The 22,978-nt window shown below is 48.6% G+C and overlaps 1 protein-coding gene across 2 annotated transcripts in view; it reads left to right on the top strand.

Moving 5' to 3' along the window:
- Positions 1-22,978, top strand: part of LOC115082193 (cytohesin-2) — a 46,255-nt gene that overhangs the window by 7,245 nt on the left and 16,032 nt on the right. Inside the window, exons 1-5 of one of the 2 annotated variants that reach the window (XM_029586443.1) lie at positions 1,142-1,400; positions 13,749-13,896; positions 21,584-21,650; positions 21,986-22,104; positions 22,740-22,820. In XM_029586443.1, the coding sequence (XP_029442303.1) occupies positions 1,382-1,400; positions 13,749-13,896; positions 21,584-21,650; positions 21,986-22,104; positions 22,740-22,820 (434 nt within the window). In that variant the 5' untranslated portion in view covers positions 1,142-1,381. Of the gene's footprint in view, positions 1-1,141; positions 1,401-13,748; positions 13,897-21,583; positions 21,651-21,985; positions 22,105-22,739; positions 22,821-22,978 lie in introns of those variants that run through there. The other variant, XM_029586444.1, reaches the window with a different exon arrangement.

Here is a 22,978-nt window from a genome sequence, read left to right as displayed (position 1 = left end):
TTGCAGGAATCTCCCTCCGGTATTTCCAGGCTCCGCGCTCTCTGCGTTTTGCCGGAGTCTCCCTCCGGGATTTCCAGCTCCCGTGCTCTCTGCGTTTTGCCGGCATCTCCCTCCGGTATTTCCAGCCTCCGCGCTCTCTGCGTTTTGCCGGAATCTCCCTCTGGTATTTCCAGCTCTCGCGCTCTCTGCGTTTTGGAGGAATCTCCCTCTGGTATTTCGAGTCCCCGCGCTCTCTGCGTTTTGCCGGAATCTCCCTCTGGTATTTTCAGCTCCCGCGCTCTCTGCGTTTTGCCGGAATCTCCCTCTGGTATTTTCAGCTCTCGCGCTCTCTGCGTTTTGGAGGAATCTCCCTCTGGTATTTTCAGCTCCCGCGCTCTCTGAGTTTTGCAGGAATCTCCCTCTGGTATTTTCAGCTCTCCCGCTCTCTGCGTTTTGGAGGAATCTCCCTCTGGTATTTCGAGCCCCGGCGCTCTCTGCGTTTAACCGGAATCTCCCGCTGGTATTTTTAGTCCCCACGCTCTCTGCGTTTTGCCGGAATCTCCCTCTGGTATTTCCAGCCCCCGCGCTCTCTGCGTTTTGCCGTAATCTCCCTCTGGTATTTTCAGTCCCGGCGCTCTCTGCATTTTGCCGGAATCTCTCTCTGGTATTTTTAGTCCCTACACTGTGTTTTGCGTGATTCTCCCGCTATTTTCAGCCCTTGCACTCTGTATGTAGAGGCGGCCTTTCCCCATATTGTCCAACTCCCCTGTAAACTCAGTTCTTTTGCATGAAGGCCCTGCGCACTGCTGGCTCCTGTTAGCTCTCCAGGGCAAAGGACACCGTAATCACTTGAAAGAAAGCGAGCAGCAGCGTGCAAATCCCAGGGAAAAGAACACTTCCCACTTTGGGCCCGTCTCCCAGACGACGTCCAGACTCCAGACGCCCTAGGGAAGATGAAACTCTCCGCCGTCGGACCCACCTCCCTCCCTCCGCCATTGGCTTTCACCATACGCTGCCTCTCCACCATTGGCTCCCCTCAGTCCCATTGTCTCCCAACATTCCATCCCCAGGAGTCATCTCCAACGCCACGCCCCCTTTCGTCCGCGGCCGCCTCCACATAGGTGACGCAGAGCGTGACCCGCTTCAGAGACCCCGCCCGTCCAGGCTCCCGATTGGCTGCGGTGCGGCCGGCCAGGGAAAGCAAGCCGACGGGACGCGAGGGCGCGCGCGGGCCCTGACGCCGCGGGGAGAGCTGCGCTCGCGCCGGCCCGCCCACGCTGATTGGCGGAGGGAGGATAGGGGGGAGTTCCCCCTCCACTAGCTCGTTCCGGTCTTGGGGGGGCTGCAACGGTGTTTGCGCGAGGCAGAGCAGATTCTGGAACCGCACCCCGGGCTCGTGGCCATGGAGGATACCATGTATGGTAAGAGGGAGCAGGGAGTGGGAGAGGGAAGGGGGGGGGGCAATACCATGAATTCAAGGCGGGGGCGGGACAGGAGGAGAGAGAGGGCTGTACCATAAATTCAGGTGGAAGGGGGAAAGAGAGGGTGCAGGTGGGCGGGGCTGTACCATAAATATTGGGGGGCGGTAGAGAGAAGGTGAAGGAGGAAGTAGGAGGGTAGAATTATCATGGGGAGAAAGTGGGCAGTATCATTATATGGGGGAGGAAGTGGGGCCAGTATTTTATTACATTACATTACATGGGGTGGGGGCAGTATCATTATTATATAGGGGATGGAGGTAGAAGAGGTACATTACCATTATTATAGGGCTGGTCCTCAAGAGCCACAATAGACTGGTTTTCAGGCTATCCACAATGAATATGTGTGAGAGAGGTTTGCATACAATGGAGGTAGTGCATGCAGATCTATCTCACGCATGTTCATTTTGGATATCCTGAAAACCTGGTCTGTTTGTGGCTCTGGAAGACTGGAGTTGCCACCCCTGCATTATTACATGAGGGGTGGGGGAAGAAGAGCGGCAGTACCATCATTTCGTGAGGAATGGGAGAAGAGCGGCAGTACCATCATTTCGTGAGGAATGGGAGAAGAAGAGCGGCAGTACCATCATTACGTGAGGAATGGGAAGAAGAGCGGCAGTACCATCATTACGTGAGGGATGGGAGAAGAAGAGCGGCAGTACCATCATTACGTGAGGGATGGGAGAAGAAGAGCGGCAGTACCATCATTTCGTGAGGAATGGGAGAAGACGAGCGGCAGTACCATCATTTCGTGAGGAATGGGAGAAGACGAGCGGCAGTACCATCATTACGTGAGGGATGGGAGAAGACGAGCGGCAGTACCATCATTACGTGAGGGATGGGAGAAGAAGAGCGGCAGTACCATCATTACGTGAGGAATGGGAGAAGAAGAGCGGCAGTACCATCATTACGTGAGGGATGGGAGAAGAAGAGAGGCAGTACCATCAAACCCACACTTGATCCCTCAGACCCTGCCAACTACCGTCCTATCTCAAACCTTCCTCTTCTAACAAAAATATTAGAAAAGTCAGTCAATCGTCAACTAACCAATTTCCTTGACGAAAACAACATACTATCGCAATCACAATATGGATTCCGTAGACATCACAGTACCGAGACCCTACTTGTCTCACTGTCTGACTACATCCTTAAAAGCCTCGACAAAGGTCTTTCACACATCCTGATCCTCCTTGACATTTCCTCCGCATCTGATACGGTCAACCACAAAATACTAATAAAACGCCTTACTGACATTGGCATCACTCATACAGCCCTCCAATGGTTCCAATCTTACCTACAGGACCGACAATACAGCGTTCAAATAGGCAACCACACATCCAAACCTATCCCTCTATCCCAAGGTGTTCCACAAGGCTCCTCCCTCTCCTCCACCTTGTTCAACATCTATTTCCTTCCCCTATGTAACCTACTATCCAACCTCGGCCTTCCACACTTCATCTATGCAGATGATGTGCAAATTCTCATACCTATGCACAACACACTCCTCAAAGCCACTGAAACTTGGAAATCCACCTTACCTCTCATTAACACTCTCCTGACAAACAATTCCCTTGCTCTTAACACAGCCAAAACAGAGCTTCTCCACATTGCTCCTCAAAACATTACCCCACCCCTTCTATCAAACACCCCCCTATCCTCCACAGCCTATAACCAACAGGTACGCAGCCTCGGCATTACCATTGACAACCATTTCACCCTCAAAAAATTAATCAATAATACAATCAAAGCCTGTTATTTCAAGCTTAATCTACTTAAAAAACTGAAACCCCTATTACACCTCAATGACTTCCGCACTATTCTACAAGCCTTCATTCTATCCAAAATTGACTACTGCAATGCGCTTCTCCTTGGACTACCCAAAAACACGCTGCAACCACTCCAACTTCTCCAAAACGCTGCTGCCCGGATCTTAACCAACACCCACAAGCGCGACCACATCACCCCGGTTCTACAACACCTTCACTGGCTCCCAGTGAGGAATGGGGAAGCAGAGAGGCAGTACCATCATTACATGAGGGATGGGGAGAAGAAGAGAGGCAGTACCATCATTACATGAGGGATGGGGAGAAGAAGAGAGGCAGTACCATCATTACATGAGGGATGGGAAAGAAGAGAGGCAGTACCATCATTACATGAGGGATGGGGAAGTAGAGAGGCAGTACCAGTATTACATGAGGGATGGGGGGAAGTAGAGAGGCAGTACCAGTATTACATGAGGGATGGGGAGAAGTAGAGAGGCAGTACCATTATTACATGAGGGATGGGGAGAAGTAGAGAGGCAGTACCATTATTACATGAGGGATGGGGAGAAGTAGAGAGGCAGTACCTTATTACATGAGGGATGGGGAGAAGTAGAGAGGCAGTACCTTATTACATGAGGGATGGGGAGAAGTAGAGAGGCAGTACCTTATTACATGAGGGATGGGGAGAAGTAGAGAGGCAGTACCATCATTACATGAGGGATGGGGAGAAGTAGAGAGGCAGTACCATCATTACATGAGGGATGGGGAGAAGTAGAGAGGCAGTACCATCATTACATGAGGGATGGGGAAGTAGAGAGGCAGTACATTATTACATGAGGGATGGGGAGAAGTAGAGAGGCAGTACCATTATTACATGAGGGATGGGGAGAAGTAGAGAGGCAGTACCAGTATTACATGAGGGATGGGGAGAAGTAGAGAGGCAGTACCAGTATTACATGAGGGATGGGGGGAAGTAGAGAGGCAGTACCAGTATTACATGAGGGATGGGGAGAAGTAGAGAGGCAGTACCAGTATTACATGAGGGATGGGGAGAAGTAGAGAGGCAGTACCATTATTACATGAGGGATGGGGAGAAGTAGAGAGGCAGTACCATTATTACATGAGGGATGGGGAGAAGTAGAGAGGCAGTACCATTATTACATGAGGGATGGGGAGAAGTAGAGAGGCAATACATTATTACATGAGGGATGGGGAGAAGTAGAGAGGCAGTACCATTATTACATGAGGGATGGGGAGAAGTAGAGAGGCAGTACCATTATTACATGAGGGATGGGGAGAAGTAGAGAGGCAGTACCATTATTACATGAGGGATGGGGAGAAGTAGAGAGGCAGTACCTTATTACATGAGGGATGGGGAGAAGTAGAGAGGCAGTACCATTATTACATGAGGGATGGGGAGAAGTAGAGAGGCAGTACATTATTACATGAGGGATGGGGAGAAGTAGAGAGGCAGTACCATTATTACATGAGGGATGGGGAGAAGTAGAGGCAGTACCATTATTACATGAGGGATGGGGAGAAGTAGAGAGTCAGTACCTTATTACATGAGGGATGGGGAGAAGTAGAGAGGCAGTACCATTATTACATGAGGGATGGGGAGAAGTAGAGAGGCAGTACATTATTACATGAGGGATGGGGAGAAGTAGAGAGGCAGTACCATTATTACATGAGGGATGGGGAGAAGTAGAGAGGCAGTACCATTATTACATGAGGGATTGGGGAGGAAGTGGGGGATAATGCGATTATTACATGGAGAGAAGGGGGGCACTGCCATTATTATATTGAGAAGAGGGGAAGAAGAGGTGTAGCAAAGGTGTGAGATGAAGGACAGTACCATGAATATGTGGCGTTTGGCTGCCAGCGGTCTTCATGTGTGAGACTTAGGCTGCTGCTCTCCTTTCCAGGTTCCTCTGGAAGTTGTTGATCGTTCTTTGGTTTTGCTGTTGGGTGGTTCTGTGAGGTGGAAATGAACCAGGCTGTATTTTGGGGGCTGGACAATAGAAATTCTTGCTTTGCATAACATCTGAGTGCTTTTTGGCTTCCTTTGGTCTCTAAACTGGATCCAAAACCCAAACTTGAGTGCTCTTCTGAGTTGCTTAGTGTGGTAGCAGCATCAAATAAGAGGCAACATCACAATAAAGCAACTAGTTATAATATACAGTAAATAATACAGAAATAAAACAAAAGTTATGTGAACTGTTGTCAGCAGAGGATGTGGTTAGTGCAGTTAGTGTAGCTGTGTTTAAAAAAGGATTGGATAAGTTCTTGGAGGAGAAGTCCATTACCTGCTAATAATTAAGTTGACTTAAATAGCCACTGCTATTACTAGCAACAGTAGCATGGAATAGACTTACGGGCCGATTCAGTAAAAGTCGCGGGCGAGCGCACAGGCCACTCTCCTGTGCACGCGATTCAGTATTTAAATGAGGGCCTGCAGTAAAAAGAGGCGCTAGGGACACTAGCGCGTCCCTAGCGCCTTATTTTGACAGGAGCGGCGACTGTCAGCGAGTTTGACAGCCGACGCTCAATTTTGCCGGCGTTGGTTCTTAAACCCGCTGACAGCCACAGGTTCGGAAACCGGACGCCGGCAAAATTGAGCGTCCGGTTTTTGAGCCACGGCCGATTTAAAAAAAAATTTTTTTAAATTATTTTTTACTTTGTGACCTCCGACTTAATATCGCCATGATATTAAGTCGGAGGGTGTACAGAAAAGCGCACAGAAAAGCAGTTTTTACTGCTTTTCTGTGCACTTTCCCGGTGCCGGCAGAAATTAATGCCTACCTTTGTGTAGTTGCTAATTTCTGAAAGTAAAATGTGCGGCTTGGCTGCACTTTTCACTTAGTGAATCGTGCGGGAATAACTAATAGCGCCCGCAACATGCATTTGCATGTTGCGGGCGCTATTAGCTTCGGGGGGGGGGGGGGGGGGTTGGATGCGCGTTTTCGATGCGCTATTACCCCTTACTGAATAAGGGGTAAAGCTAGCGCGTCCAAACGCAGGTTAACAGTGCGCTCCGCCGGAGCTCACTGTACTGTATCGGCCTGTTAGTTTTTGGGTACTTGCCAGGTTCTTGTAGCCTGGAGTGGCCACTGTTGGAAACAGGATGCTGTGCTTGATGGACCCTTGGTCTGACCCATATTCTTCGTTCTATGTAATGCTCACAAGCTCTCTTATTTGTACTATGTTCTTCGTTCCATGTAATGCTCTTAGGCAAGTTTATTGTTTCACTGTAAACCGGTTTGATTTGCATCCAATGCAAGAAGATCGGTATATAAAAAACCAAAAATAATAATAAATAATGTTCTTATGTTTTTAGGCTATGTCGAAGGCCCGTGTAAGAGCCCACTTAACCAGATAGAAGGGCCTTCATGCCTTTCCTGATGAAGCATAGATACTCACCCGATGCACTGCCCTTGCAGGCCAACCTGAACTGAACTCAGAATTCCCTGGCAACCTTTTTAGTAGAGATGCAGCGTGGAGAATTTCAGCAAAACCAGTTCACTGCTTCTCCCCTTCTGATATACAGAACAGACTGACTTGGCTCCCACAAAGTACAGATGGCCGTTGCCATAGCCCAGTGAGCCTGGGCTCGAGGGCAGGAAGCCCCCCAGCTGCCATGAGTTAAATCAAGTCATTGGGTGCTCCTTGTTTAAAAAAAAAAAAATCCCATCTGATAGGGCCACCTCTCCCCTGACGTTAGCACTCCCAATCCTGCCAGGCAGGATAAATATTTCCTTTCCTTTGTGCTCTGCACAGGGCTGGGAAGGAACCAAGTGACTAGTTTTCATGAGACCGAGTCGTACTGATGCCCCATCAAGGCCATGCTTTTGTGTAAGCTACAGTGCTCATGAGGCTAATGTGACAACAGACTTCAGAAATTGACGGGTCCTTTGTGATTGGCTCACTTTTTTGCAGGATGTGGCAAGGATGATGAATTTGTAGGTACCCCTACCCCATCCCACAAGCCCAGATTCATATTCCTGCACCCGCAAGGGCAGCGTGGGGGTGTGGCGGGGTTGTGTGTGTGTGTGTGTGTGTGTTGCATTTTATGCTTGTATGAAGAAGAGGGAGCGAGTTTTCCCCATGGCCCCGAGTCGCGTTGCATCGCTAGTGACAAGGGGCCCCTGTCACGGTGGCTCCTGCTAGGACAGCTGTGTAATCTCTGCCTTCAGGAGCCGGAGAAAACTAGAAAGTCTGCATTTAGAAGCACGACGGCAGATGCTCATACGGCCTGTCCAATCTACCCATCTCGACAATCCCTTTGTGCTTTTTCCTATATTTGTATTTATTTTCATTTATAAACCACCCATTCCAAAACCCTGGGTGATGTACAACAAAACATACCTAATTCAAACATCTCCTTAAAAAAGGCAGCTGGAAACTGACATAATACAAGAGAGACCGAAAAGTCACAGATTTTGTGAGACCACTTCAGCCTTCCAAGGCTTTCTGCTTTCTTGAATTTGGATGCTGTCCTTGTCTCCACCATCTCCGCTGAGAGGCCCGTTCCATGCATCCACCCCCCTCTCTGTAAAAGAATACCCCCTTTCATCCTCATCCCATGACCCCTCGTTGCAGAGCCTCCTTTCTATTGATAGCATTCATGGCTTCTCCGTTATATCTCCCTATCCCACCTTTTCTCTAGGGCAGAGCTTTCCAAACTGTGTGTCGGGACACGTTAGTGTGTTGCCTGCAGTGTGCAGGTGTGTCGCGCATGCCCGGTCAACTCTGATGTGAGTTTGGGCTTTTTTTTTTCTAGAGATTCACTTTTTTTTTTCGGTTTATGGGTTGCTTATTATTGGGTGATTTTTGCTGTCAATCGCATTTTTTTGGGGGGCTTGGTGGGTGGAACGAGCCCAGCCATCCTTGCATTGGCTGCTGCTGCCGATGAGGCCTGGCCATGAGGAGTGCTGACTGCAAGCAGCAGTGTCTGGTGATCATGGAAGGGAGTGAAGCACTTAACTGGCAACAATCAAAAAGACGAGGTACATGAGTGTGGGGGCCAGACATGTGCTGGGGGGAGAGAGATGAGTGAGTGGGGGGCAAACGTGCTGGGGGGACAGACATGTGCTTGAGGGGGAGAGATATGAGTGTGTGGGGGCCAGACATGTGCTGGGGGGAGGAGAGAGATGAGTGTGTGGGAGACCGACAATTTGTTTTATTATTGTTTCTCATAAATTATAACAATAACATGAATCTTGGAATATATATTTTTAATATAAATTTAAGGTTTTCATGAGATAGGTTGTGTCGTGAAACATTTTATTTATGTATATATTTAAGGAAACATACATAAATTGTCAAAATATGTTTCGTTCGTTTAACCTTTAACCTCTGGTTTACTAGTAGACTGAATTACCGTGTCGTGAAATTATGTTTGTCTAAAAAGTGTGTCACCAACATGAAAAGTTTGGAAAGCTCTGCTCTAGGGTATGCATGATTACATCTTTAAGTTTCTCCCCATGTTTTATAATGAAGACCACTGATCATTTTAGTAGCCCCCCTCTGGACCGGCTCCATCCTGTTTATACTCTAGAACTGTACACAGTATTCCAAGTGAAGTCTAATTATGTAAGAGCAATATTACCTCCTTTTTTTTTTCTGCTAACCATTCATTTCCCTGTGCACCCAAGCATCTTCCTGGCTTTTGTCATTGCTTTTTCCACACGCCTTAAGATTTTATCCCTATACTGTACCTCTCCTTTGGTTTTTTTTGGGGGGTTTTTTTTTTTTTTTTGCAGCCCAAATGCATGGTTCTGCATTTCTTAGCTTTAAATCTTAGCTACTAGTCTCTGGACCATTCCTCAAATTTCGCTACATCCCTCCTCATATTTTCCATACTTTCCTGGGTGTCTACCCTGGTGCAGAATTTGGTATTATCTGCAAAAAGACAAACCTTTCCTGATAGTCTCTCTGGAATGTCGCTTACAAAAATGTTGAAAAGAATCAGTCCCAGGACTAATCCCTGTGGCACACGGCTAGTAATGGGGAACTCCATTTTCTACTATCTCTTGTCGCCTTCCGGTCAACCGGTTTCTAACCCAGTCGGTCACTGTAGGGCCCATGCCAAGAGTGCCCAGTTTCAGAACCTAAGAATTTGCCATACTGGATCAGACCAAGGGCCCATCGAGCCCAGTACCCAACAGTGGCCAATCTAGGTCACAAGTACCTGGTAAGATCTTATTCAGAAAATAGTTCCCATGCTAATATCGCGCAGTGAGACGTAGTGGCTATTTCTTAGGTCTGCTTGGTTAATAATAGTTTATTGACGTCTCCTCCAGGAACTTGGTCCAACTTCTTTATAAGTTGCCTATGCGTTACTGTGTCGGAATTTTTGCTGAAATCCAAGTACACTACATCTAGCCCTCTCCCCAATCCAATTCTTTGGTCACCCAGTCACAGAAATTAATCAGATTTGTCTGTTAAGACCTACCTCTGGTAAAACCATGCTGCCTCAGATCTTGTAATTCACTGTCCTCTTTTTTTTTTTTTTTTAGCAGCGATTCCATTCATTCACTAACCACAGAAGTCAGACTAACCAGCCGTAATTCCCAGCCTTCTCTTTTTGTGAAGAGGAACCATATCTGCTTGTCTCCAGTCTTGTAATTATTGTTCCCGCCCTCCTGTGGTGGGACAAAATCTGTGTGCATGGGAAGTTTACACACCCTATGGTCTCTCTGTGTGTGAATTTATGGTACAATATTGCCAAGCACGTGATCTAAAGATATCTCTTTATGTGCAGTCTAAGAGTCAAAGGTCCTTTTGCTTACTCGGTCTCATCATTACAAATAAATTATCTCCACCTCTGTAATGCCAAAAAGCTGATATTCCTGTACATACCCAGTTCAATTCAGACTCCTGGGTTTTGCATTCCTGCCAGCAGATGGAGACAGAGAAAGCTTCACTGACACTGTACATAACCCAGTGTATCGCCTGCAGTCCCTCAGTATTCCTCTGTCTCCAGCAGATGTAAAGGTGTAAAACCTTCAGTCTAGAGTAGATTTAAAAGAAAAAGGAAGAAGAAGAGAGTCCTCCCAGGAGATTGTTAGGTCCTGGAGGGGCCATCCATCCTGGTTGAGGCGGGTGAGTTAGGGGGTTGGTGTCCCTTCTTAAGCTCATACCCAGATAGTGTGGGAGTAGAGATATCTGGTGGTCCTTTTCCCCTGGAGCCTGAGAACCCTGCGGAAATCTCTGCAGGGTACCTGGAGATTCTAGGGTTTAGGAGAACCTGGCAAGTACCATGGTAGTGATGGCAGCAGTCTTACGAAAGGAAGGGGGTGTTGGTGCATCCATATCTGGACGGCTGGTTCATTCGTGTGAAATCAGAAGTCCTCTGTTGGCAGTTGGTTGCTCTTGAAGTCTTTTGGTTGGGGGTGAATCCAACGAAGAGCCATCTCATTCCCTCTCAGGCACTAGAGTATCAGCACATTGGAGGGAAGAGTGTTCTCACGGAAGAGAGGTTGCTGAAGTTCCAGGGTCAAACTTTCAATACCTAAGGTCTGGAACTATTTTCAGATCCTAGGTACAGGTCCTAGGTTCAATGGCATCAACATTGCATATTTGGCCTTTTCAGAGGGCTCTTCTGTCCCGCTGGAATCTGTTATTAGAGGAGTTCCATCTCCCCCCTTCTGCTCGAGGGGGAAGGCAGAGAGAGTTTTTTGTGGTTCCTTATTCGGACCAATCTGGAGCCTGGTGTGGAATTAGAGGTTCCAGAAAGGGTGATACCACTACTGCTAGCATTTCCGGTTGGGGAATAGTATATTGGGATAAGAACATAAGAACATGCCATACTGGGTCAGACCAAGGGTCCATCAAGCCCAGCATCCTGTTTCCAACAGTGGCCAATCCAGGCCATAAGAACCTGGCAAGTACCCAAAAACAGTTGGAGTAGGGCTAATGGTCAAAGAAAGAGGTTTCTTGGTCTTTCTGCCTTGGTTACGGGGGCCTATTAGACTTTTTTTTTTTTTTTTTTTTAATATTCCACTTTTCACACTTTTTTTTCAGCACTTCAAAGCAGATTACATTCAGGTACTGTAGATATTTTCCTATCCCCAGAGGGCTGGCAATGGAGGGTAAAATCACTTGCCCAAGGTCACACGGAGCGACAGTGGGACTAGAACCCTGGTGTCCTGGCTTATAGCCCGCTGCTTTAACCACTAGGCTACTCCTGGCAGGGAAGAACCAAGAGTCGGGTGGTGGCTCAGGAGGCCCAAGAGTTGATTATCTGGGCACAACAGCACTTTGAGAGAATAGCAGCGTCTCACATGACTGGAGTGGACAATGTTTGGGTGGATTTTTCTCAGTCAAAATTAGACCCCCGGGGAGTGGGAGCTGTCGGAGGCAGTTACGAGTCTCATCCATAAGACATGAGGTATCCCCATATGGACTTAATGGCGACCAAGTGAAACGCCAAGGCAGAGAACACGGGGCAGAAGGAATTGATGCTTTTGTTCTACCATGGCCTCAAGGCAGTCTTCTTTGTGTCTTTCCTCCATGGCCACTGGTGAGAAAGGTGTTGCGGCAGATAGAGATGCATCCAGGCTTACATCATTCTGGTGATGACCACATTAACGATGGATCGCAGATATGGTCAATAGGGCCCGTTGAGGTTCGGCCATCTGCCGAATCTTCTCCGCCAGGGCCCTGTAACTTCAGATCAGGCGGCTCACTTCTGTCTTGCGGCCGGGCTTTTGAGAGGAGCCTGCTGAGGCGGAAGGGGTATTCCAAAGCAGTTTTTACTCCCTTATTGCAGGCCAGGCAACCTTCCATGTCTTTGTGGGCCAGGTGGCCTTCCACATCCTTGGTGTATGTGAGAGTTTGGTCTTCGAGGCCTGGGGTGTAGTGAACGGAGTGCAGCCTATTCGGGCTATGGTATCTCATATTTTGGCTATTCTTCAGGAGAGTTTCATCAAGGGTCTGGCCTTTTAACTCTCTGAGAGTCCAGGGACTGGCCTTGGGTTTTCTCTGGGTTAAGATGCAGGGATATGTTCTGTCCACACATCCAGATGTCATATGGTTTTTTTGAGGGGCTAAGAATTTGCGACCTTCAGGGCAAAAGTTTTGTCCATCGTAGCATCTTAATCTGGTGCAGAGAGGGATATGTGCGGCTCTATTTGAACTTCTAAGGAGGACAACTTTAAAGTCTTGACTCTCAAGGTGTTTATTTATTGATGGCTATTTGTTCAGATAGGAGATTTTCAGAGCTCCAGACTTTGTCGTGTCGAGATCTCGTTCTGCTGATTTCGGATTAGGTGGTATTGTTACGCACTGTGCCTTCCTTTCTGCCAAAGATGGATTCGGCGTTCCATCGTAGTCAGACAGTGGATCTCCCGGCCTTTCTGGATTTTGATTCCTCCACATGTCAAGCGAGAGAACTTAGGCTCTTGGATGTAGTGCGTGCTTTGAAGAGGTATCTGTAAATCACTAATGATTTTCGTAGATCGGATCATCTTTTTGTTCTGTGGAGGGATCCAAAGAAGGGGTGTAAGTCTTCTAGGGCTACATTTGCTTGGTGGCTTAAGGAGCCGTTTGGATTGACTGATATAACTAAGGGTCATCCTGTGCCTGAGAGCTTAAGAGCTGACTTGATGCGTCCTCAGGCAATCTCTAAAGCCAAATCACAACAGGTGTGTCTGCAGGAGATTTGGAGGCAGTGACTTGGAAGTCGCTGCACACTTTCACCAGACATTTTCATTTGGATGTTGGGGCTCCGGCTTCCATGTGCTTGGGTGAGTGTTCTGCGAGTGGGACTCTCCAAGTCCCAGTCTGTTAAGGGGAGCTTAGGTGCATCCCAGGAGTCTGTATTGGAAAGGAAAATTGGTTCTTACCTGCTAATTTTAGTTCCTGTAGTACCACAGATCAGTTCAGAGCCCTACCCATTACCCACTGGAGGAGTCCACTCGTACTGGTATTTAATGTATAATGTAGAGTTGTTGGAGGTTTTCAATGCTGTTTACTTGCGCTAATTTTTGGGGGGAGCGAGTTTTTAATTTTGTTGCAACCTCTCTTCCTCATGCTTTCTGGGAGAGTTTGTATTTAAGGTTCTTAATGTTATAGTCATCTCGGCTTGGGTACAGGTCATACTGAGGGATTGCAGGTGACACCTGGGTTATGTACAGTGTCCGTGAAACTTCCTATGTCTCCATCTGCTGGCGGGGAGGCAAAAACCCAGGAGTCTGGACTGATCTGTGGTATTAAAGGAACGAACATTAGCAGGTAGGAACCCATTTTCCTTTTGGCAGTGTACATCTTCTGTCACACAGACTGTGTAATTCTGGGAATGGCTAGGCCACTCTGAGGTCCCAGAAAGGAGATGGCGAGGAAGAGTTTTAATTATGGGGTAACCTCACATAGGGGAAATATTGACTTCTTAATCTGTGCACCTGACTGTGGAACGTGAGGAAGTGCGCCACTAGTTGGATGGGTTTCCCAGGTAGTCTGACCAGGTGGCTGTACTTTTCCCGGCTCCCCTTTTCCAACTCTTCCTTTCCCCCCTGCCATGTCTCAGTGCCCCCGGACCTCACCCCAGAGGAGCGCATCGAGCTGGAGAACATTCGGCGCAGGAAGCAAGAGCTGCTGGTGGAGATTCAGAGGCTGCGGGATGAGCTGAGCGATGCCATGAGCGAGGTGGAGGGGCTGGAGGCCAATGAGGGCAGGTGAGGGTGCCTTTTTCCAATGGGGAGGGAAGGAAGTGCTTTTTCCCCTTAGGCACTCTGTCTCCAATCTTCCTTCAGGCTAAACCTGGCTGTGTCACAGCAAAAAAAAAATGGAGGGCAGGGCACCAGTATATAAATCTCCGCTGAGCTCCTGAGCTTTGCTGTCTGGGGCCACTCCTTTGATGGGGCTGATGTACACCACCTTCTGTGATTGGAGATCACCTGGCGGAGATGAGCAAAGGCAGCAAGGGGGAATCCGAGGAGACCCTGGGGAGCAGTGGGTGTTGAAAAGGCCTGGCATAAAAAAAAAACAAAAAGGGAGGAGTAGGATGCTGGTATTCCATTTAGCAGGAGAAAGAAGAGAGGATTTGACGCTACAGCACAGAGGGCTGAAATGGGAAGGGTGGAGAAGGTTGCTGAAAATGCCAGGAATTTCCTAGCGTGTAGCCAGATGGACTCAGGACCAATGGGTTGTGCTCCCCTGCCTGCAGATGGAGACGGAGTCAGATTTCAAAGCTGAAGTCACCCTAGATACACCCCATTTAGTTACCTCAGCCCTTCAGTATTTCTCCATCTTCAGCAGATGGTGGATGTACCTCTCCCTGTGGGGATTGCTGTACTTTTTGGAAGGAGAAATTCTACATTTAAATTGGAGAATAAGATTGAGCCCCGCTCTCCTGCAGTGATACCTAAAAGGTCCCTCCCCTAGTTGAGAATTCCTGAGGCGATTTCCGAGATCCCTCAGAGGTGTGCCTTGGTCCCATAGCCGGTTCCCAGCCTGGACTTTGCTGCTTAAGCAGCTGAAAGGTAGCGGGTGCAGGAAGCTGAGCACAGCGGCGACAGCCAAAGCCCTCTCCTCCCCGCAGCTGGACACAGTCTCTGTACTCAGCCGGTAAGCGCTAAGCCTAGGTAAGTTTAAAAAAAAAAGAGAGAGAGATTTATCTCCTGATTCAGAGACATTGGAGGGGTTTCGGTAAGACTTCATCCAGTCTCCTTGCTCAGCGTGCAAGGAGTTATTCCTGATCCCGTTGGGGTAAGGAGAAGTGGGCTTCTGAATGGGTTGAGTGCCCCCCCCCCCCCCAGTGGGCTAGGTCCTGCTTTAGGCTTGGTCTGCACACCCCATGGTGTGCAGACCATAAATATCGTTTATAAATATAAACATAAATATAAAAATATAAATATAAAAATATAAATATAAAAATATAAATATAAATATCGTTTATCTGATATTGGCATAACTGGCTCAGTCTTCAGCTGGTTCAAGTCCTTCCTTGATAACAGAAGCTTCAGGGTCAGGATCAACAACAAAGAATCACCATCGACAAATTCTTCTCTTGGCGTGCCTCAAGGATCCTCCCTTTCTCCCACCCTTTTCAATATTTACCTCCTCCCCCTTTGTCATCTGTTAACAAGTCTCAATCTCATCCATTACATCTATGCTGACGATGTTCAGATTCTGCTCCCCATTACAGAATCCATTACTAAGCTCTCTCACTTTGGAAAACTTGCCTTCAATCTATAAACAATCTCCTCAATAATCTAAATTTGGTCCTCAACTCCGCTAAGACTGAATTACTATTTATCTCTTCCAACCCAGACATCCATCCTCCACAAACCCATCACAGTCTCCAACTCACCCATACTCAAGTAAGAGATCTGGGAGTAATTCTAGACAACCGCCTTAATCTAAAGACTATGATCAATTCGACTACCAAAGATTGTTTCCACAGACTACAGGTGTTGAGAAGACTCAAACCTCTCCTATATCTCCACGACTTTAGAACTGTTCTGCAATCCCTAATATTTTCAAAAATAGATTATTGCAGCGCTCTTCTCACTGGCCTACCCAGCTCAACCACCAAACCTCTTCAAATGATACAGAATGCTGCTGCCAGAATTTTAACCAGTACCAACCGAAGAGATCATATTACACCAATTCTCCGAAACCTTCACTGGTTACCAGTCTACTACAGAGTCCTTCACAAATCTCTCACCCTGATCCACAAGTCCATCCATAACTATTTTCATCTTGACCTTGAATTTCCCCTCAAACTCCATACATCCAACAGACCGATTAGAGAAATCCACAAAGGAGAGTTACAACCCCCTCCAACCAAAACCATTCGCCTAGTTTCGACCAGGGTCCGAGCCTTTTCTCTAGCAGGTCCAAACATTTGGAATAGCCTTCCTGTAGAACTCAGGTTGGAATCATGCCTACTAACTTTTAAAAAAAAACTTAAGACTTGGCTGTTCCGACTAGCCTTCTTGGATCCTTCAGACACACAATAATCTACCATCCTACTCACGAGCCATGGAACCATGCCTTCTTTGTGAGATGCCTCTTATCCAATACCTCCGCAATTAAACTATCTTATGACTTTTGATTTTAAGTTATGGCCCTACTCGGGCCTTTTTTACTCTATTTACTTCCAAGCTGTAAAGCCTCCAAGTTTATAGTCCTTGTTCAATGTAACTTTCTTGCTCTCTTTCTGATTATAACTTATTGTTCCGTTTTTTGTTACAAGTTTCTATCCCTCGTTCGATGTAAACCGATCTGATATGGTATTCAACCATGAAGCTCGGTATAGAAAAATGTGAAATAAATAAATAAATAAATGGTAGGTCGCGGTGGCGCCATCTTGCATACTTCTTTGTGTGTGCCGTATTGCCCTCCATAGAACGTCGGTATGCGCAATGTGCATAACATCGCGTGCGTACATACGCGCACAACCTACTAAGCGCTGATTACAGGTAAAGCCAGGCGCACGTGCTGTGCGTGCGCCTCGCCACGTCCCACCTAGGTGCCTGAAATCTGTGCGCATAACATTTTAAGCGCGAGCCGACAGCACACAGTTACCGCCATCAATGGCTCCGGCAGCCAAGAAACATAAGCACCTTTCTCTCTGCGCTGCTTGTCATATTAGGGCGTCACAGTCTGACCTGGATTCTAACTTATGTCAAAACTGTGAGGAAGTCCAGGGAGAGTTGGCCTGGGATCTGAGTACCCTTGTGACTGGATCATCCATGGGAGAAGGAAATTCAGCAGCACCTACCCCAGTTATTCCTGGGTTAGGCATGGACCCGGCTGCCTTCTCTTGGTTGGAATTCTTTCAAGGCCTTCAAACCTTCGTACAGACGCAGTCTGCTACCTCACTTGCCCCTGTCCGGACAGAACCTCAGCCGGTAAGTCCTCCCTCTCCCAGTCTTATCGGCAGAGGCGAGGCATGCCTCTCCTCACCAAAGGTATCCCTGGCAGGGACCTGGATGGCACGACAAAGAGGAGGATACAGATTCCTTGAAAGATGGGGAAATTCCTCTTGGTTTAGAACCGTATCGGACCATGTTACGGTTTATCCATAGCGAAGAATTGCTGGCCCTGGTTTCCCAGACCCTGAAGATGCTGGGAGTTCCTGGGGTGGACTCTATGACAGAACCAAAGAAGAATCCCATTCTGATTTCCCTACGGAAAGTCTCTTGCTACTTTCCAGTATTGGAAGCCATCCAGGAGTTGATTGATCTGGAATGAGATGCCCCAGAAGCAAGTTTTAAAGGGGGACGGGCGTTAGGAGCTCTATACCCACTCAATCCAGCAGTGAGAGAACGTTTGCGTTTCCCTTAAGTGGATGCCATGTTCTGTGCCGTTTCTAAGCGAACAACTATCCCAGTGGAGGGAGGAGCGACCTTAAAGGATGAGCACGATAGACAGATGGAATCCGTCCTTAAACAGGCCTTTGATGCAGTAGCGATGACCTTACAGATTGCTTCTTGTTATGCCCTGATAGCTCGTTTGTGCCTACTCCTCTCTCAGGAGGTGGATGACTCGGGTGAATTCCAGAGCGGTTATGGAACCCGCTGTCGCCTTTTTAGCTGACGTGAGCTCGGATCTAGTCCGTATTTCGGCCAGAGGAATGGCCTCAGTAGTAGTGGCCAGAAGACAGCTATGGCTGCGGAATTGGTTAGCAGATGCAACCTCCATGGCAAATCTTTAAAGGATCACTCCTTTTCAGAAGCGACTCGGAAAAGCTGGCTGGTAAATGGGGTGAATCTCCAGTTCCCCGGCTACCAGAAGATAAGAGAAAGCAGTTACAGTGCTCCTCGCCTATGAGGGGTCGATCTAGAGGCTCCCAATGCTTTCGCCCCTACAGAAACTCGACATTTCAGAGGTGGCCCTTTGGGTAGTCTCAGTCCTTTTGTAATCGACAGCCCAAGAGAGGGGCAGGTTCAGGTTTGTCCCAAACCTCCCAATGAAATTTTGCAAACCCACTGTCGGAACGAGGAGATAGGAAGTCGACTGTCCCTCTTCTATCAGAGGTGGGTCGATCACTTCGGACAAATAGGTACTGGAGGTCATATGAGAAAGATATGCGCTGGAATTTCACAGCACTCCTCAGGACATATTAATGATGTCTCCTTGCCACTCCCAGCATAAGAAGCAGGCAGTGGAAACTACTCTTTTAAGGCTCCTCAGGATGAGGGCTATAATCCCAGTAACTGCGCCCCAGGAAAATATGGGGCATTATTCCATCTATTTCATTGTACTCAAGAAGGAAGGTTCTTTTCGCTCCATCCTGGACCTCAAGAGCGTCAACAGACATCTACGAGTGAATCATTTCCACATGGAAACCCTACACTCCGTGATAATGGCCATACAATCGGGAGAGTTCTTAACCTCCCTGGACCTATCCGAGGCCTACCTACATATTCCAATCGTCAAGAACACCAATGTTTCCTACGCTTTGCGGTACTGGGTCGCCATTATCAGTTCCAGGCACTGCCCTTTGGCCTAGCCACCGCCCCCAGAACATTCTCCAAGATTATGGTGGTCATAGCGACAGCATTGAGAAAAAAGGGAATCCTGGTGCACCCGTACTTGGACGTCTGGTTGATCCAGGCCAAGTCTGTGGAAGAGAATCTCCGGGTGACCAACAGAGTGACTTTCTTGCTTCAGGAACTCAGTTGGGTTGTAAACCTGGACAAAAGCAATCTCAAGCCCTCCCAGTCCTTGGACTATCTGGGAGTCCGGTTCGACAGCAAGCAGGGCAAGATCTTCCTTCCGACCACGCGGATAAGGAAGTGGATGTCCCAAGTGTGTCAGTTGATCAGCACAATACGCCCGACTGTGTGGAGCTATCTCCAGGTTCTCGGTTTGATGGCGGCGAGGGCACACATGCAACCACTTCAACGCTCTCTACTGTCATTTTGGAACCCGCAGTCTCAAGACTATTCGATTTGCCTCCACTTACCGATGGGAGTATGCTCTCGGCTCCAGTGGTGGCTGCAGGAAGCTCATCTGAGCAGGGGTGTACCCCTGTCCTCTCTGAACTGGCTGGTCCTCGCAACAGACGCGAGCCTCCAGGGCAATGGAGCTCACTGTCAGAAAGTGATGGCTCAGGGACATTGGACCGGGGAAGAGGCCCTGTGGAACATCAACCACCTGGAAGCCTGGGCAGTCAGATTGGCATGTCTACAATTCACCCACAAACTCCAGGGTCAAGTGGTCTGTGTAATGTCGGACAATGCAACAATGGTAGCCTACATCAATGGCCAGGTGAACCAAGAGTCAGCAAGTGTCGCAGGAGATAGATCTCCTTATGGAATGGGTGGAAATACATCTACAGATGATCTCAGTCTCCCACATCGCAGGAAAAGACAATATCAGAGCAGACTTTCTAAGCAGGGAGAGTCTGGATCCAGGAGAGTGGGCATTATCAGTCAAAGCCTTTCAGCTGATAGTAGATCGCTGGGGTCTCCCATCCATTGACCTGCTGGCTGCATCTCGCAATGCGAAGGTTCCCCGATTATTCAGTTGCAGAAGAGATCAGTGGTCTATAGGGATCTATGCTGTCATTCAGACCTGGCCAGAAGAAAAATTGCTATTCGGCTTCTCTCCGTGGCCCCTGCTGGGCAGGGTCATTCACAGCATCGAGCACCACAGGAGATTATTCCTACTAGTAGCTCCAGATTGGCCCAGGTGTCCATGGTATGTGGACATACGGAGACTCCTGGTGGAGACCCCCCCCCCGTGCCTCCCACCGCACAGAGACCTGCTACAGCAGGGGCCGGTCCTTCACAAGGATTCAACTCTATTCTGTCTTACAGTCTGGCCCTTGAAAGGGCTCGCCTGATGAAGCGAGGATATTCGGCAGCAGTAATTGCCACCTTGCTCCACCGTGGAAGTTCTCTACGTCCCTAGCTTGTGTGCAGGTCTGAAGAGTATTTGAGGCCTGGTGCGAGGAACGCAGTGTCCCCCCTCAGGCAGTCAAAATCCCACTAATTCTGGGATTTTTGCAGGACGGCTTGAATAAAGGTTTGACTCTTAACTCCCTGAAGGTCCAGGTAGCAGCTGTCTCTTGTTTCAGGGGCGAGGTGAACGGAACCCGCCTGTCTGCTCTGCCGAACGTGGCCTGTTTTCTGAAAGGAGTGAAGCACCTCTGGCCACCCTTAAGGTGGCCGGTTCCCTTATGGGAGCTTAATCTAGTATTAAAATTTTTGGCAGGGTCCTCCTTTCGGCCAATGTGCAGTCTTTCCTTGCATTTATTAACCTTGAAAACGGTGTTCCTGGTGGCTCTATGCTCGGCACGTCTCTTCTCTGAACTGCAGGCATTGTCGTGTCGGGAACCGTTCCTCAGGATGACTCCAGGAGCGTTGCAGCTTTGTACCGTTCCATCCTTCTTACCCAAGGTAGTCTCGGAGTTTCATTTGAATCTGTCCATTTCTTTGCCATCCCTAGATAAGCACAAGGACACCATTTGAATGTCAGTAGACTTTTGGTGCGATATCTGGAAGTTTCAGAAGTGGTCCGAAAGACAAGATCGCCTGTTTGTCCTCCACGGTGGAAGGAAGCAGGGTGAACCAGCTTCGTGGGCTACCATAGCTCGCTGGATTAAGGAGGTGATCATGGGAGCCTGTGTGGAGGCAGGAAAGCCATTACCTTTTCAGGTTAAAGCTCATTCCACTAGGCGGTCTCATGGGCGGAAGTTGGACTGCTGTCTCCTGTCGCTATCTGCCGGGCGGCGACGTGATCCTCCTCGCACACCTTCTCCAGGTTCTATCACCTGGATGTTCAGGCCCGGGAGAACGCAGCCTTTGCAAGGGCGGTGTTAACCGGACCATGGGCAGCCTCCCACCACGATAGGGAGCAGCTTTTGTACATCCCATTGGTCCTGAGTCCATCTGGCTACACACTAGGAAATGGAGAAATTACTTACCTGATAATTTCATTTTCCTTAGTGTAGACAGATGGACTTAGCATCCCTCCCACGGCTGCCCAAGAACAATGCCAAGGAATTGCCCGTGAAATGAATATCGATTCCAAGAGATGACGGGTAAGCCTTCATCCAGTCCCTAGATCAGGGCATCTGTAATCTTACTGGGGTTCAGTGTTTGGTTGGTTGAGTACAGTTACGGTTATCCATTTTTTTTTCAATAGTATGCCCACGGTGGCGTTTGAAGAGAATACTGAAGGGCTGAGATCACTGCAGGGATGTATGTAGGGTGACGTCAACTTTGAAACCTGACTCCGTCTCCATCTGCTGGCAGGGGAGCATTTCCCATTGGTCCCGAGTCCATCTGTCTACACTAAGGAAAACAAAATTATCAGGTAAGTAATTTCTCCAGTTGTGATGTTGGGGTGGGTGGTGCGGCTTAATGTTTTCTCACCTTTTTGTTTCTTTTCCCTCACCTATAGCAAAACCTTGCAGAGAAACCGGAAAATTGGCATGGGGAGGAAGAAATTCAATATGGACCCAAAGAAGGTAGGCCGAGTTCTCCCTAAATCTCTCTCTGGGTTTTGTAAGGGCCTGTGCCCGTGCTGACGTGTTTGTCCAGCCAGCGAAGCAGGGCCCATCACTTCCTCCCCTGCGTGGGCAGGAGAAGCCCGGAGTGTCCTTTCACACATTGCCTCTGCTAGCTCTGCATGTGCTCTCTGATTTTCGAATGGGTTTTGCGCTGCTGCTTGGTTTTTTGTTTTTTTTTGGGGGGGGGGGGGGGGGTTTCTGCGCACGATCCACATGTGAGCGGCGTTTCTTTCTCATCATGCCCCTCCCCCCACCCACCCAACAGCTGATCGCTTTTGTTCTTGTTCTGGCAGGGGATTCTCTTCCTGGTGGAGAATGAGCTGGTGAGGTTCACGCCAGAGGAGATTGCTCGCTTCCTCTACAAGGGCGAGGGGCTGAACAAGACCGCCATTGGGGACTATCTGGGAGAGAGGTAATGAGGGGAAAAGAAGAACCCTGCACCCAGCTGAGATGCTCCTGTCCTGGTCTCCCTGATTCTGCTAGTGGCAAAATCTGGCACTGTAGTTAAAATTCTGTGTGTTTTGGCAGTTCTAGTGCTTCAGACACTTGCACAGCATCACACTGTCCTCCTCTCTAGGCTGGTTTACTCCCAGCATTCAGTGTAGAGACAGCAAGGTTGATATTAATAAGTAACTCTAATACTATGGTGCCTGTTTCTCCACAAAGGAGCAGGAGCACAATAAGAGCCAGAACAAAGGAATAGGCGGACACGGGCTGCATTTTACATTTTGGAGGGAGGTGGGAGGAAAAGAGAGCAAGCGGCAAAGACCAGCTCGTGGGGGAAGGAGATGCTCCCAGTGTAGCTGGATTCATCCGACAGTGCGTTGCGCCCTTCTTGGACAGCTGCTGCCGCCGCCACCTCTCCTACCCCAGTTGTCTCGTGTCAAACATTTACCCAGTCCGGCTGCAGCGTGCTCCGTGGCCAGCCCGGTGGGAGCGAGACATCCCTTGGTGCTTTTTCTCAGGTCGTATCGTGCTGCCCTTCCCCCTTCCCGCCTTTTGCTGCAAAATGATCCTGTTGTAAACGAGTCCTATCTCCTCTCCCAGGGAGGACTTTAACATCTCTGTCCTGCACGCCTTTGTAGACCTGCACGAATTCACGGACCTCAACCTGGTGCAGGCCCTGCGGTGAGTAGTGTGCATGGGGTTGGGGGAGCGTTTCTTTGCTCTGTGGTGACATAAACAAAGCGGAGAGGAAGGAAGGAATTGGGCAGTCTGTCCCAACAGAAAGGGTGGCCAGACCCTTGTTCATGAAATATTCCATTCCCCATAAGTACCCAGATCAG

This window comes from Rhinatrema bivittatum, unplaced genomic scaffold (assembly GCF_901001135.1).
Source record: "Rhinatrema bivittatum unplaced genomic scaffold, aRhiBiv1.1, whole genome shotgun sequence".
NCBI classification, from domain to species: domain Eukaryota; kingdom Metazoa; phylum Chordata; class Amphibia; order Gymnophiona; family Rhinatrematidae; genus Rhinatrema; species Rhinatrema bivittatum.
The sequence above is the reverse complement of the archived record's forward strand: the minus strand, read 5'-3'. Positions and strand labels throughout refer to the sequence as shown.